The sequence below is a fragment of the Cyprinus carpio genome, chromosome B15 (assembly GCF_018340385.1).
Source record: "Cyprinus carpio isolate SPL01 chromosome B15, ASM1834038v1, whole genome shotgun sequence".
Lineage (NCBI taxonomy): Eukaryota > Metazoa > Chordata > Actinopteri > Cypriniformes > Cyprinidae > Cyprinus > Cyprinus carpio.
This window is the reverse complement of record NC_056611.1, coordinates 11,123,484-11,141,321: the sequence shown is the minus strand read 5'-3', so window position 1 is coordinate 11,141,321 and position 17,838 is coordinate 11,123,484. Positions and strand designations below refer to the sequence as shown.

The 17,838-nt window shown below is 34.8% G+C and overlaps 1 protein-coding gene across 2 annotated transcripts in view; it reads left to right on the top strand.

Annotated features, from left to right (window-relative positions):
- LOC109093601 (leucine-rich repeat and fibronectin type III domain-containing protein 1-like protein) overlaps positions 1–17,838 on the top strand; it is a 119,844-nt gene that overhangs the window by 90,939 nt on the left and 11,067 nt on the right. For both annotated transcript variants that reach the window (XM_042739206.1, XM_042739205.1), the window contains one exon: positions 14,154–14,782. In XM_042739206.1, coding sequence (XP_042595140.1) covers positions 14,154–14,782 — 629 coding nt within the window. The remainder of the gene's footprint in view (positions 1–14,153; positions 14,783–17,838) is intronic.

The window sequence follows — 17,838 nt, the reverse complement described above, 5'->3', positions numbered from 1 at the left end:
CAGCAATACGTGAAATTGCATAGACATGAATAACTATCAATCACTTAATTAACCCTCACATTGAGTTCCTCAATGAGGTTAAACTTTATATTAAATGCACCAGTTAAGCTACAATCTGGAGGTAAGTTACTTGTGTTGCCTGTGTAAAGGGGTTCCCTTTGTTGTCATAGAAAAGGGGGTTTCCCGAGGTTGCTGATTTGCTGGATATTCAGTAGTTGTTGAAGTGACGTCTTGGGGAGCCAGTCGTTGGACGTTGGCTGAAGATGCGGAGTTGTGGGCTGGTTGATGCTTTAGACGGGCACTCGAGGTCGGACTCAGAGAAACGGCGTTTGGCAAAACTTAACTCAGAACACGAAACTCTAAACGGAAAATAAAATAAACTAAAGTAAAAGAATAGAAGTAAAGTTTGACGAGACTAGGTGGTGTTTCTTTTCATCGTGGCTAAGTAGCAGCGGGCGTGCATGCCGAAGCACGCTGGAATGGTGCTCAAAGAACGCTAAATGTAATGACAAAAAGCATGGCTAAAAGCTAAAACTACAAGCAAAAGCTAAGAGCGAAATTTCTTGGTGTCCTGAGTATTGTAAACTGGCCTTTCGGCCACACAACAAATGCTGTCTTGACCAACAAGATATTGTCTTTGCTCGGGGTGTTGCGATGTTTCTCCTGCCCGTTCATAAATCATATGTTATCTTATCAATAACGTGGTCCGGATTTTCTCACTCTTGCAGGGTATAATTTTGGACATGATTCCTATAACAAGAATATGATACATTTGACAAATATTTGATTGTCAGAAACGTTTCAAGCAAGAAGATTCAAACACACACATACTAAACATGAATATGAATTCTTAAGCTATTCGATAGTTATTAAAAAGACATAAAAACGACACAATAAGTGATTAGAAAGTTGGTGTTGTGTGTATGATATGTGTTTTGGAGTTGGGCTGTTGTTCGTTTATAAGTCTTTTGGAGTTCATAATCATGGATTTACATGTGATGGTCATGCTGTGCATCTCTTTTACCATCAATCTTGATTACTTGGCCCAAATTATACCCTATAGTTATAATAACACTAACCACTTTATTTTAAGTCTGGGTTGCTAAGCAGTGCCATGCTTTATTATTATGATGTTTTGATGGAAAAAAAAAATAAAGCAGATCAACTGTTATAACTTACAGGTGAGTTGTAGTGTGCATAACCTTTAAGAGTTACCATAGATGTATGTTTTCATACTGTATATTAAAGGTGTGAAATTTTGGAGATGCTAGCTTTGAAATCATAAGATCCCATCATCCCTGCATATCACTCTCCAAATCCAAGCCTCCTCCAAAACACATGAACAAGCTGAGAGACGGCGTTGGTGGAGGGTTGAATGCAATGCTGTCAGATTACCTCATGTGAGAAAACATTAGCACATAATATTACAATAATAACACCATCCATTCTCACTCTGTCTGCAATAGCAAATGGAACGCGCTGATGACATGAACAGGGTGTGCGCAGGTATGCAAATACATACATTGACAGGCAGGTAGGACAGCCTACCATAGTCCTCGGACCGAAGACATACATTTTATGGTCCTAAACCTTCCACAGATGATAAATGCATATAAATACATTTAATACATTTGTTTGGGCAAACTATATATATATATATATATATATATATATATATATATATATATATAATATCCCCAGATCTCAGTATGGAAATTATGTAGACTAAGCATGGGAAAAAGTGTGGGATGAAATCCATGCATAAATGCATGTTTTCTAAGCAAATGCAACCTGTAAACCCTATAATTCAAGAACATTTAACATTATAATCCATATTTAATTGGAAGGTTGAGTTCAGGTAGGATCTCAATAACAACTTACATGACTGTGAATGGGAATTCTCAAGGACAGCCATGTGTTTGCTTTGGTTCATGCATGAATTTGCATGCACATGCTGCAGACATTTCACAGTTCACTGTGCAGCCATTTAGCTTTCTGCTAAAACCAACACAAGCCATTCATTCAGCAGCAGCTGAGAGTGAAGTAGCGGTGTCTTTTTAAGCAAGGGAGTGTCCAAGCAAAGTGGAAATGTATTGCATTAATTATTTACAAGGCTTTACATTCCCACTAACAATCACTTTTTTATTTTTATAAATAATAAGTAAATAATATACTTTAAAAGACTGCATATTTAAAGGAATAGCACAATTCAATTTTGATGAAAATTTACTCCAAGATGTAGACGAGTTGCTTAATCATAACAGATTTGGCGAAATTAGCATTACATAAATTGCTCACCAGTGGATCCTCTGCAGTGAATGGGTGCCGTCAGAATGAGACTCCATACAGCTGATAAAAAAAAAAAAAAAATCCACAGGTATTCCACATGACTCCAGTCCATCAATTAACATCCTGTTAAATGAAAAAAAAAAAAAAAAAAAAAAAAAAAAAAAAACTGCATGTTTGTAAGAAACAAGTTATTCAAGATGTTTTAAATTTAAACCATCGCTTCTGTTTTGGGCTATTTTTGCTTGTAAAAGTGCTTGATTTGTGCATATTTCTCTCCTGATTCATACAAGACAACCTTTTCACTGGAGGAAGAAGTATTGCGGAGAGAGGACTCATATTTTACCCAAGTTTAAACGTCTTAATGTATTTGTTTCTTACAAACAAGCATGTGAATTACTAAAGGATGATTGTGATGTTTTTATCAGCTTTTTGGATTCTCATTCTGATGGCACCCATTCACTGCAGAGGATCCATTGGTGAGCAAATGATGCAATTACACATATCTCCAAATCTGATCTAGTTAAGAAACAAACTCATCTACATCTTGGATGGCCTGAGGGTGAGAACATTTTCAGCAAACTTTCAAATTTGGGTGAACTTTTCCATTAAATTTCTCTTAAGTGGCCTTGTTTGCAAGTATATGGTTTTTAAAATGTACTTTTAGGATTTAAAGTAAACTACAAATGCACATTCAATGCAGTTGAGCACAATTCTTTTTAACAAATCTAAGTAAGAGGAGCTGTGCTTTTCAGGTTAGCCCATTTCTCAGGTTATTCCAGTTAAGAGACATCAAGGATCAATATTCAAGGGACCTCCAATCTAAAGCGTAGACTGCTATTACTGAAATCATGTTTGCTAGGTACAGACCTTCGAGGTGAGCTTATGAATAAGAGATAAGGGAATATTTTAGGTCTGGTTATGTTTGGTGTCCCATTACAGAAGAAGAGGGACATTGAGGGCTTGGAGACAGGGGTTGTATTTGCCGCCCACCGGCTAACCTCTGCAAAGCTCTTTAGAAACTCACTGCACATCAATAATGCAAGTCCTGGCACAATGCACAAGGTAGACGCAGACACACAGAGCCTCGCCGTTGTGTAATGTGCATTTGGGACAGAGGGCAGTGGCTCGATGTTAGCATGCGTTTGTAATGAGGAAGCTGATATGCAACTGCATACAATTATTATCATGCAATTCAAATAGGATCCAATGGTAATGAAGTATCATGAAATGGGGTGAAGCCTGGAGAACTCATTATCTAGCGGCTCTCTGGATGTCTTCATCTTTTGAAAGTTGTATTTGTACATCACTCGGCTCTGAGGGATTTTCTGGGAATGTGAAACTTGCAAATGCATTGTGACTCTCCCTGTCGCATGCAAACTGGAAACAGACCTTCTCTATATAGGAGGAGCTGGGAAAGGAGATAGAGAACATCTTGAGTTGCCTAAGGCTCACTCTCTCCTTGGCTCTCTTCTGGGAATGAGGAATGGGCCAAACCACTATCCTTCCTTCCCCCCCCCCCCCCCCCCACCACTCTCCAAAGGCCTGCCAGCCGTGTGACAAGCCAACGTCAACTGCTTATGAATATCTCTGATGAAGTGCCGCTCCACGTGAAATGAAGTTTCATAGTATGGTTTGACTTTTGTTGTCCTCCAACTTTTACCACACTGACAGTCAAATGTTTGGGGTAATGAATCAAAAGTGACAGTAAAGATTGTCATGTTACACAAGATGGCAATTTCAAAAATTCTGTTCTTCTGAACTTTCGATTCATCAAAGTATCCTAAAAAAATATCTGTTTCCACAAATATATTAAGCAGCACAACAACATTGACAATAAGATATATAATATTTTTTGTCAGAAAATTAATGGATTAAATAAACATTTAATAAAAAGTGGCTTAGTATGTCAATATATTATTTGTTTTATTTCTATTTACATCTTAATGTTAACTAGTATACACATACTGTAGCTGTTCAGACATTGTTTTAGGCTGATATTGTAGGTATGTGGTCTTTCTAAGACTGTGCAAATAATTTACAGTAGTAAATTAATGCTGGTTAACCTTCATGTAATAAAGGTTACGGTAATAATAGTCATAATAGCCACAGATTTTTGAAAAGAAGCGTCACCATTGGAATATGTCAAGATGCTCTCGAGGGTAAACTTGACCTTCAGCCTCCACCTTCTGGACAAACGCCTCCTCAAATGTGAGTGTCGAAGATGTTTTAGAATGGTTTCTGGTGTTTAACACTCATATTTCACAATCCAATCAGTTTTATTTATTTATTTATTTTTATTTATTTTTTTAAGATATATGTCATCTTATTAAAATTAAAATAGGTTGTCAATGCTGTTTTATGTGAGCTTTAAATGAAATATAATTACATCTAGCTGAGTTTAAGGTCTTTATGCTGGGCAGAAGATTGTACTGTGTGTCTGCCTAAGTGTCTTTGTCTGCTTTCACAGTCTGAATCAGATATCAGCTGGCACACAGATTCTATTCAGAGTAACCTGTGACATTTAAGTCGGACTTGATTCAGACAAGTGGACACTTTAATCAATCCACCAGTCACACTGAAACATATCTTGGTTAATTCAGCAGTCTATAATCTTTATCTCTTTAACATGTTGTTAACAATGCATGTTACAATTACAAACAGTGTTAATAAGGTTCCTGTTTTACCCTAATAGAATATGTCCATTATAATGAATGCATTTAGATCAATACATACTGTACATTACCCCAGATGCTTTACTGCATGAGCGATATACATCTAGAGAAGTGTTTAAGCAGAAAAGTGTTCTAAAGTTTTGGGTAAATGTAAGATTAATAAAGTACCTATCCTATCCTGGTTAAAATAAAATAAAATTATATATATATATATAAACTTGGTTTATTCTGTATAAATAAATAGTGTAAAATTTCATATGAATACTTACTTCCTGAAACAAATTATCTGGTTGTTTTCAGCAAATCAAAAACTTATAGCATGCCCAATGTGGAGTCTGATTCACCAAAAGTAATAAATAAATAAATGAATAAATAAATAAATAAATAAAATAATAATAATAATAATAATAATAATAATAATAATAATAATAATAATAATAATAATAAAAAAATGTTATAATTCTTATGAACCAGTTTAATCATAAACATGCTGCAGGATCCAAGTATCTTCTTAATTCCTAAATTTTATTTAATTTTTTTCTTGTGAGTCAGTTCTTTGTATTGATTCAAAACCATCCAGCACTGTCCATGTGGTTTATTGTGATTCACAAACAAATGACTCTGATGAGTCATTTCTTTTTAGTGAATTAAAACATGCAGCCTGACCATAGTTGTCAGATTCATATTCAAATCATATATATGAGTCAGTTTATTTTTAGTGAATTCAAAAACATATAGCACAACCAATGTGGTATAGTCTGATTCATAAACAAATTACTCTTTTGTGGTGTTTCTTTTTAGCGAATTATGTGTAGCTCAACCTTAGTAGTCCAATTCCCAAAACAAAAATACTGTCACCCTAATTGAGATTTATGGATTTTGTATTTAAGATTAAATGTTTGGATAGTTTTTCATAGTTAATTACCTATTGTTAGTAGCATGTAGAGTAACTAACTACATTTTAAATGATTAGCTTGACTATTTAATTACATTTAATCACTGGCTCAGTTAAAAAAATAAAAATAAAAAATAAAAAAAAAGAAATCCCCAAAACTGGTTTTGGCCAGGCAACTGACTCTGGTTTTAAGAGCTTGATTATTATTGATGCAATAAGAACAAGACATTTTGTAACAAATAGCTTTTCAACGGCTAGTGCTTTTAGCCGGAGCCTGATATGAGATAAATTGGTGTAATAAATTGGTCCCTGAAACTGAGCAGCATCATAACCTGCGAGAGCCAATCTTGCTGTGGCAGGATTCTGCTCACACATACAGAAAGACTGAGTTCAGTGATGCTCCCCCAGTGCACCCTTGTTAACAAGCCGGTCAGGTACGTAGGAGACTAGCGCTGATAATTTTACCAATAAATAAGCTTAGTGGATGCTAACGTATGGCAAAACTGCTCCTGTGCAAGAAAAATCTGCAATGTGTGCAGTGTTGTCAAGTTTTTGGGTCACTACCTCTACAGTAGAGCGAGTGTGATTGTTGTGTTACACAGTTCAAGAGCACAGATGGGATTTTACAGCAGAACATAGGGTGGCATGAGATCTTGGTGTATGTGCATGTGGCAGTTATTTTATTTATTTCATTTAGTCTCTAGAGGATGAAAAAGCAGTCTTTTTTTGGATACCCACGGCACTCGAAAAATCTACAAACATTCTGTGTGATGACTCACTTGATATGCATCTAGAAAGTATACTCTACTTCCATGTAAGTTATAAATAAGGTGCAAAATTCATGCTGGAATTCCTAGAAACCCTTGAAACAGACCTGGAATGTCAGGTGAACGAAAATATGTTGTTCCAAATAGTTGAGTACTAGAAAACATATTGACATATAATGTATAAAACCATTGCTTAAAATAATACAATTTCTAGTTTTAATACTAGATTCTAGTAGTACTAGTACTTTTTTTATTTATTTTTTATTTAGTGAATCAAAAACCTGCAGCGTGATAAATGAGATGTAATCTGATTTACAAACAAAGACTTACATGAGTACAAAAACATGTATCACAAATGTGATGTAGTGTGATTCACAAATTAAATATTTCAATGAATTTGATCTTTTTAGGCAAAAACCTACAGTGTGATGAATGTGATGCAGTCTGATTTACAAACAACGTCTCTTAGTTTCTTTTTAGTGAACAGAAATATGAACCTTGACCAGAGTAGCCCGATTCCTGAAACAAATTGGACTACTCCTGTGAGTCTATTCTTATAATGAAACAGAAACATACAGCAAAAACAGTGTGATGTAGTCTTATTCATAAACATATATTTATAAGTGTCAGTTAGTGAATCAAATGAATGCAGCTTGACCAGAGTAGCCCAAATCCTAAAACAAAAACTGACTCTTGTGTATGGGGTGATTTTAGACTCAAAATGATTAATTGATGCACGCACAACTATCCATGTACTGCATGCATTTTATGCATGTATCTTACTAACCACAAACAAATGCCTGTCAATTTGAGTCTGTGGACTCTTGGATTAAACGATTTGTACAAATACAGAAATGTTTGCAAATAAAAATGTTCTATTCTGCATTAATATAACATAAATTGCACATGCAAAAAGGATTCTGTGCATTTGTAGATCAGGCCCATGCATGCATTTATTTACACCCTGTTCGAGTCTATCTTGTTCAGTTCATTTGGATTTTGAGACTTAATTTTCACAGTTTACAGAATTCCACGACCCCCACACAAACAACTACCAAAAACAAGGCCCAGTGCAATTTATTAATGTTTACAAGATTTGAAAAATTTGCAAATGTGCATTACTACACTGACACAAATGTTTTTTAACCAGTGACGATCCCTTGGGTGTTTTTTGTTGTTGTTGTTTTTGTTTTTTACAGCACATTGTCAGTCATTCCTTATTATTATTATTATTATTATTATTATTATTATTATTATTATTAAAGCCATTTAACCTGTTAACCAGCATCTGGACGCTAGCACACTGAACTCTCTTTGTTTGCTCGTGTCAGTGTTTACAAATAGATTAAATGAAACTGGACAAAATTAATCTTGACAAATTGCATATCATTATAAAGATCTAAGCCTCAGGCATCAATGGCAGATTGCTGTTTTTTCAATGGAAAGCTTATAAAGAATGTATTTGTTAAAATTGTGTAAGCAGTACACATCAAAACAGGAAGAATCAAAACACAGTACATACCAGATTCGTCATAATAGCGAGCCATAAACACATCCAGAGCTGTAAATCCTGGTTTAGTTAGAAAGGTAAGGGTCCACTGAATGACATCTCATAGAGCATGTTTGGTCCAACGAAGCAATAACGTTGTAATATGATGATAATTCCTTTGGTTACGTCTTATTTCTTTGGGGACAGTATTGTTTGTGTCCGCTATGGAAGAACTCACGGTCAGAAAACAGCATCTTGGTAGTAAAAAACAGCATTGTTTTGTAGCATACAGTGTCACAAACAGAATGAGTCGATCCAAAAAAAAAAAAAAAAAGTCAAAGATAGGCGGAAGATTGTTTATTTGAATTCTGGTGCTCTCTCGTGACGGCTTGTGATGCTCGCTGTGACGCACCTGTCATCTGATGGGGGCGTAATTTAGCGATCGGCTTTTGCACAAATAAAACTTTCTTTTTTTTTTTCTTTTTCAACATTTTTCATATATGTGTAACTGTGTTTTGTAGGGAATGTGGCTGTATCTGCATGATTACCATCTGTTTGAGTGCAAATCAGCATGCTATTACTGTGTAATCACAGCTATCAATGTGAACGCTGTCTATATGAATAGAGTGTGATTATTGACTTTATGGCGCATTTGTATTATTACCATCTCTATAACTGGCCATCAGCACATCAGCATGTGATAATTGACTATATGAGCAGAAATCAGTGTAAATGCTGTATTTCTAGCAATCTCAGGATGTACTGTAATTGGCATAAATAGTTAATTATTTTTAATTTTTCTTATTTATTTTTATTACTCAAATTATTCTTATTGTATTTTTCTAGTGCTCAAAAATAAATCACTTATATGATATCTAAGATTCTGTCTATTGTTTTATAATTGAAAAACTATGCAGTGGTATGTTTAATGACTAAAATAGTTTGTAGAACCCTTCAATACATTTGGTAAATATTATTTATATGGGACGGGCATGTCTGACAAACAAACCTGTAGCCAATCAGCAGTAAGGGGCGTGTCTACTTTTGATGTGAAGGAGAGAACGCTCAGTGAGTGCATAGGATGGACATTAGCCGAGCCGAGCGACAACAGAAAGATAGAGATGACAGATAAAATATAAAAGAGGAAAATGTCTGTGGATCAAAAGAAGGCTTACGATAAGGCAAGAAGTAGGACTCGTGTAAATATCGGATCAGCTTTCCAGCACTGGAGAGAACTCAAGAAATGGAAAGGTCTGCGATCAGATGCCAAGGTTGCTTTGTTTCTTCTCGATAGTTGAGGAACATTGGTTTTGCTTTGTTTCACAGAACTAATATATTCTGGCTTTTGCTTGAATATGCTCGTGTGTCATGTCCGCTTGTTTGTTCATCTGCAATCGTATTGTCGTTCACTTCAGCTATGATAAAGACCCAATAATTTCCACACCCTATAAGCCTGGAGCATCTAAACCTCCTTCACTGTCTGTTTCGAGCGTCAGCTCCCAAAGTGTGTCCAAAAAGTAGGATAATATGTTTAATACAGTAGATAATAATACAGCAGATTCCGCCATAATTGTTGCCTGGGTTGCATACGTATGTGTGGGGCGGAGCTATCAAAATAGGGGTGAGACCCTTTTGGGGTAGGGTCGTGTTTGTTTTGGTGATTTGAAATATCACCATTGACTACCAGAAATCACCTACCCCACTTTTAATAATTTTGAATCTAAAATTATCCCATACTTGTGAGTCGGTTCTTTTTATTGAATTAAAAACACACCAATGCTTCCCAAAACAACAGATTCCAAAAACAAATCATTCTTTAAAAAAGACGAGTTACCAGTTTGAACCCATTTGAAACACTGACCTGTTTAATTTATAGCTTTAACAGAGAAGAGAGAAAACTGCATTTATGTTGTAACTGAAATGTTCTTAAATTAACCAAAATTGAAAACAAACTGGGAAATCTGTATTGATAACCAAACCTAAAAATCATGTGTGTTGTGCTATTTCATGCTTAGTTCATTATTGTATATTGCCTCACAAAAATCCTGCAAGAGGCTGCATTGAAAAACAGGTTTACAGCACATTTTGTTCAGTATTTTTTTTTTCCAGCTTAAACTGCTATAAAAAGCAGCGTAATTATAAATAAGTAGTATTTTGTGTATCATTTGTCTGTAAGCTCATGACAAAAAAGAAGTTTCCTTGCTAGCATCTATAGGCTTTATTTTTTTTTTATGATAATGTTTTGCTTTGTCAATAATTAAAAAAGCTTTTTCCCTACGGCATATTGGTGTGATTTTTCTTTGAAAGCATCCTTTTTTTATTTATTTATTTAATTTTTTTTTTATTTGCTGTGAAGTTGTTAAATGACTGACTAGTTTGTAGCAGGTGTGCGCTAACAGTGTAAGCAAACTTAGCATCTGTGTTACTTAGACTGCAGTATACATACCGCAGTGTTTTATTGCTCTTGGATTAGAGTATGTGGTTCCCTCAAGGGCATAATTTTAATAACTTGTTTTGAAACACATATTTCTGTTGAAATATCAGCATTAGGAAGAAGACTCGCTTCAAGTAAAGTGTGTTTTAAAACTCAAACTTAGAGTTGCTGTTTAGTGCTAAACTGCGATCGATACTGTTTTTCTTCATTTCCATACAAGTGCTGTTGAGATTTCAACAGAATCGAATATGACAATAAACCACACTGCAAAAATGGAGACTGGCTTTGATTTGTGTGGCACCCGAGAGAAAAGGATTCTCAGTTGTTCACTAAATTATGGGTCTTTTAATTTGAACGTTTTTTTATTGTGCCGCAGCTGCACAAAGTCCTCTATTGTATTATCTTTGTGTTTCTTTATTAGCCGCTCTTTTCTCCAGAAAGCTATTTTTCAAGGGTCTTTGATGGTCTAGAATACCTCTGTAATAACTCCAGACTTCACTGGTGGCCCTAATATCATACAGAAAGGAAAGGCCCTTGACAGCATGCAAATGAAGCGAGTGTATGTGAAGTGTGTTTGAGTAATGAATTAAGGTGCAGAGGGATCTGACGCATGTCATCTTCAGCGAAAAAAAAAAAAAAAAGATGTTGTTTCTTGTTGAATGAACAGAAGGCAGGACGTAAATGAGAACACTTCAAAGACGGCTTTAAAATCAATAACCAGAAGTTGCAACCGTCTCCTTTGCCGCATTGTAACATGATGAAGAGATTTCTCAATTTATTTATTTTTAATGAAATCTGACATAGGCTTTAAAGTGATAGTTCACCCAAACATGAAGAATTATGTTATTTATTTACCTTCATGTTCATGTTTTTCTATGGACCAAAAACTGATAAGTGTTATGCAGCACCAAGCACTGACAGAATATTGTGAGCAGGGTCTGTCAAGCTCCAAAAAAGTCAAACCACCACATAGTGTTCTACGACTTGAATTTTTCAGGCTTTTTCTCTCATAAAGCTATCGTATGAAATTAGAATATAGTGTATATGGACCATTTATATGATGCTATTTGGCTTGTTTGGAGCTTTTATGGCAGGAACGGTGTAACATTTGCTTTCGTGTTCCAAAAGGGGGAAAAAAATATCAGCGTAGTTCTTTGAAAAAAAAACATGAGGTTGCTTTACTGTATGACCCAAATGTGCAACACCACCATATTTTTTATGAAAAAGGTATGGAAGCAAAAAACACCTTCCAGCCTGACTCTCCGTGACCTCCATGGAAATAAAGACTGGATTTTTTTTTTCTTCTTTTCCTGCTCTCTGGTTCAGCAGTTCAAATTTTCACGCTTGCTCAATCAAAACATCTCCGAGGTCAAAACCTTTTTTTTTTTTTTTTTTTAACCAGAAGATTTCCAGTGTTTTATAACCAGTATACCTATATTTTGCACTGTTGCACTCATATATTTATTTATTTATATATTTATTTATTTATTTATTTATTTATTTTTAATGAGTGGTACTGTAACCCTAACCCCATCCTAAGTAATCTGACAAAATATTATACATTTAATACTAAAATGTCCCTCAAAATACTTTTCATTGCACATTAAATGTAGAAATGCAGTGTATACAGATGTTATATTAATAGCTATGCATTTACACTGAGATTAACATTACTTGAAGTAATGGATAGTCTTTATGATGCTCAGTCATGATATGCAGGGTTATTATGTACAGTATTAATGTGTGGAAAATGCACAGATTAACAAGTGCCAGTCTTTTTCTGAACTGAAGCATATGAGTGTTGAGCTCAGCATTATGAGCACTATTTTCTGGAAAATCTCTCTCATCATTGTAGTCAATAGATTCACAAAAGTGTTTGGTTTGACAAATGGTCAATTATCAGTTACCCTTAATGAACTATAATGACTTTTCTAGCGGTCATTTGAAGCAATAAAATAGTTAATGCAGCTTTAATTGCAGCAAGATCTCCCAGCATTTGCCTAAAGAAAAATCACTTCTTCCTCATTGTCAACCCTCAGGATAATGTTGGATATTAAATATAGTCTTTTGATCATTGTAATCTTGGAGAGTACAAAATAATAGTCATGTGTTTACTTCATCTATAGAAAATGAGGGTGCGGATAAGATTAATTTATTCCTCAAAATAATGTATTTTCCATATTGCCCCAGTAATTGCACTAGTAATAATAAAACTGTAATAACACTTTAGAATAGGGGACACATATTCACTCTTAATTTAGAGCCTTCCCTCAATAAACTCCTAATTTGCTACTTATTAATAGTTAGTAAGTTGTTAAGTTTAGGTATGGGTAGGATCTAAAACATGGTCATGCAGAATAAGCCATTACTATGTGCTTTATAAGTACTAATAAGCAGCCAATATGCCAGTAATATGCATGCTGATAAGCAAGTAGTTAATACTGACAACTGGTCCTTAAAATATAACAATACCATATTTATTTATTTATTTATTTATTTATTGGTGCTACAATATAGATTATTATTTGTATGTGTATTATCCTTTATATAATAATAATAATAATAATAATAATAATAATAATAATAATAATAATAATAATAATAATAATAATTTGTATTTAAAACATAATTGAAAATAATGTGGTGCATGTAATGTGTTAAAATGAATATTATTAAATTAGAATATTATATTCTAATTTATATTCTATTATATTCTATTAAAATATTATACATGTTATTAAATTAGATTTTCTACTGTTACATCACTAAAAGATGCATTTACTATACTGTTTATATATTAACACTTCACCCATAGATTTTATTGCACTTACAGCACACCTTATTCATGTTGTAAATTTCACTAGAAATCAATAATGTGTTGTGTATTGATTCTGACATTGGTTATGTTGATGGAGCCATATATTTTAGAGTCCCAGCCTCAGAGGAGACAACAGAGTAGAGGATTTATTCATTTATTTACTGTATATTGCTGCTGCTATACAGATCTAAAATAAAAATACAATTTATTTCCCAGCTGTTTACCTTCACAGACATAACCAACTGTTTTTGTAACTCATGTGATTTAAACGTAAACTTGTGTGTGAAAGAGAACTTAGTTTAGTACTCACATGACAGCCGCTTTCTGTCCATGTGCGTACTGTATATAAGAAAAAAGGATGATTTCAGTGAGATAAACATGATAATCTAAACCAAAACATACATTTTTTAGTGGAAGGAGCTGTAATGCCGCAGCTCTGTTATGGAAAAGGGGGCGGGGAGCATCAGCTCATTTGCATTTAAAGATACATGCTCTAATACAGCGTGTTTCTGCTTCCTCTTAAATAGGCATTTTTTAAAATTATATAATAAAAGTTTACAGATACATGCTGGGGACAACTGAGACTTATATTACATATTGTAAAAAGGGATATAATATGTCTCCTTTAAATTAATTAATCAGAATTAACATAATGTCCATGATTTTCAAAATTATAATTAAATACATTTCTGTACAGTGATCTGTAGAGTAGAGTGTAATCTTAATTATATTCATGTATTATCAGAAGAATACATGATAACGTTCAACTCTGCCCTTCCTTTCTTGCAGAATGATTCCCTCCACGAGTTATGACTTCCTGGTGCGAGACCTCGTATCCGGACGGGAGTACGACCTGTGCGTTCTGGCTGTCTATGATGACGGCGTGACCTCGCTAACCGCCACTCGCCAGGTGGGCTGTGTCTCATTTATCACAGAGACGGAGTACAGCCAGTGCCAGTCGCTCCGCAGCCACTTCCTGGGTGGCACCATGATCATCATCATCGGAGGAATCATCGTGGCCTCTGTCCTCGTTTTCATCATCATCCTCATGATCCGGTATAAAGTCTACAGCCATCATGGGGCAGATTCCGGAAAGGGGACTGCTATGACAAATGTGCGCTCGCAGACCAATGGGGGGCAAGCAGCGGGGCAGGTCCCGCGCTCCAGCTCCAAAATCATGGAGGGCCAGGAGGCTATGGGAGCGGGTTTAGGGGGGGCTGCTGGGGCCGCTGCTAGTTTAAAAGACTCCACTGCCATGGTGCTGGACACAGACTCTGAGACGACTGTGCAGATATCAGAGATGATCTCCGAGGACATAGTCTCCCCTACACAAAAGCACCATCCCAGGACTTGTATAGAGCTCAAGAGACGGCCTTCTCTGTCCTCCAAAGAGGGTACAAGCACAGACACACCAGGAGGTATGTACACTCAAAAAAAAAAAAAAGATTTTTTTTGAAGAAAAAGATAATTGAAAGTGACATGACATACAGCCAAGTATGTTGACTCATACTCAGAATTTGTGCTCTGCATTTAACCCATCCAAAGTGCACACACACACCCGGAGCAGTGGGCAGCCATTTATGTTACAGCACCCAGGGAGCATTTGGGGGTTTGGTGCCTTGCTCAAGTGCACCTCAGTTGTGGTATTGAGGGTGGAGAGAGTGCTGTACATTCACTCCCCCCACCTACAATTTCTGCCAACCCGAGACACGAACTCACAACCTTTGGGTTATGAGTCCGACTCTTTAACCAATAGGCCATGACTTCTCCACCAATGGAGTATTTTTGTAACATTTAGTAGCAATTTCTGATTAAAAAAATCAATGTACAATGAAAAGTTCAGCCAAAAAAATAAAATAAAATAAAAAAATAAAATAATAAAATAAAATAAATCAATTAGATATTGAATAAAATGATATAAATAAATAAATAAATAAATAAATAAAATAATAAATAAATACAAATAAATAAATAAAATACAAAAAAAATAAAATAAAATGTATAGATAATATATTAAAATAAAATAATTATAAATATTATATATAAAATATAATATAAAGATATGTTATTTCATCTTTATTTTGTCCAAGGTGTTGTTTTGTTTGTTTCTTCATGGGAACAGATTTGGGGAAATGTAGCATTACATCACTTACTCACCAATGGATCCTATGTAGTGAATGTATGCCGTCAGAATCCAATATAACTTAATTTATAACTTATGCATTTAGCAGACGCTTTTATCCAAAACAACCTACAGAGGATTCAGGCTATACATTTTTTACCAGTATGTGTGTTCCCTGGGAATTGATCCCACAACCTTGTGCGCTGCTAACGCAATGTTCTACCACTGAGCCACAAAAACACTAAAAGCTGATTAAAAACATCACTATAATCCACAAGTAATCCATACAACTCTAGTCCATCAAAATACATCATGTAAAGTAAAAAAAAGCGGCATGTTTGTAAGAAACAAATTCTTTGCTATGTCCATATTTATCTTCTGATTCAGATGAGACAACTTTTTTCACTGGGGAAAGCAATATTATAGATTATGAACTTATATTTTAGCTGGAAGAAACAGTTTGAAAAACATGTCTTAATAATGGATCTGTGTCTTATCAACACATCTTTTTTGCTTGAGAAGACATTAACTGATGGACTGAAATTGGATTACTTGTATATTATTGTGATGTTTGTATCAGCTGTTTAACTCTCATTCTGACGACACCCATTCAGTGCAGAGAATCAATTGGTTTAATGCTAAATTTCTCCAAATCTGTTCTGATGAAGAAACAAACTCATCTACATCTTGAACGGCCTGAGGGTGAGTATAATTCAGTATATTTTCACTTTTGGGTCAGCAGTAACTAGAAAGTACATGCATTTGTTACACATGTAACTACCAAATGGTTTTTCATTGTAAAATACAGCTAAAAAGAAAATGTTAAGCAAGTAAAAAAAAAGAAAAAAAAAAAAGAATATGTCATTAACACTAAAGGCAAATCACTTGTGTGATTTAAAACGCTTAAGGTTTCTTGCAGGCAATTGCACATTCACATAACCTTTTGACAGTAGGCTTTTAACAATGCCCGGGCACCTTACAGCTGTTTCGAGTGCATCTATATAGACTTTTGTAATTACCAGCAATAGTGCTATTCAGCTGATTCAATGGGCCACATCCAGGTATTCCTTAAAGAGCTTTTCCTTTGTGGAATTTGGATTTATGGGTCCAATCAGGTAATTGCAGTTTCTAGATGAATGCTTATGGAATTCAAGAGGACCTCATCCTTAAATCATTAAATCGATAAAGTCCATTCAGTCAAGAGTCGCTGATGCAGAAAGGTGAACTTCCATGATTCTCCTGATCCCGTCAGTCACCCAGGCACCCAATGGCCGTGAATTAAAAGTAATCATTTGTCAACTAAGTTAGCACAGGATGTGAATTAAATAGTATTATGTCTGAAGGAGCATGATGGCTCAGACAGGCACTTTTGTAGGACCTGAAAGAGACTTTTTTTAGTTAATGGCTGGTGAAATGAGAGACATAACCTTCATAAAATTTCATTGGCAACCTCAGTAGATGAAAGAAAATTTTACTGTATATGAGCTTTATTATAAGTTCTCATAGATAAATAACAACCAAAGAAACGAACAATGGATTCATGAAAAAAAGCCAACAACTACCTCACAGGATTGTGTTTCTGTACAGCTACCCATCCAAAAATGGCATCCCACCAACACACTGTCGATAAATTAAATTTTATATGTGATAATGGTTTTTTGTATTTATTTGTAGTTCTGAGGAATATGTTTATGGAGTAGTGTTTTGTATTTATTACTAATTTTCGTCAAACAGTTGATTAGTTGAACAGCTACAGTAGTGTCAGATCTTGACATCAGAAAGACATTTGCTCATTGTAAATCAAAAGGCTTTGTAGCAGCACAGAATGTGTTTTCCCTTGGCACTGCAGAGGAGTCAGGATTACACGGCTCTCTGGAATACTTCATCTTGATTGGTCAGTTGCAGCATTGTGAAATTCTGTTGTATAATGACCATTATGCGGTATATTTGACGTGTATTTCTTTGCTGTGCTAGTCTCATTTCTCTTATCAAAGTGGTAACCTGCAGTTGCTACCTTAAAGAGCCACTTCTACCTGATTCAACCCATAACAATTTGTTTTGTTTGGTATAAATTAATGTATAAAGGTTGGTTCAGAAGGTAAATAATATTTTTGACTTCAGTGTAGTCTCTCTCTCGTAACTTAAAACTTCTGTAATTAACCTTACTTTTAATAAGAGTGCTTATTAAGGCACTTTCAAGTTTTAGAGATAACTATGCAAATATTTTGTGACTACAATATTTATTTTATTGTTGATAATGATTTTTTTGATTGGTAACTGTTATGATTTTTAGGGTTTTATTTTATGTCGGTTGCAATTCAATGAAAGTGTATTGTAGTGTACATTTATATA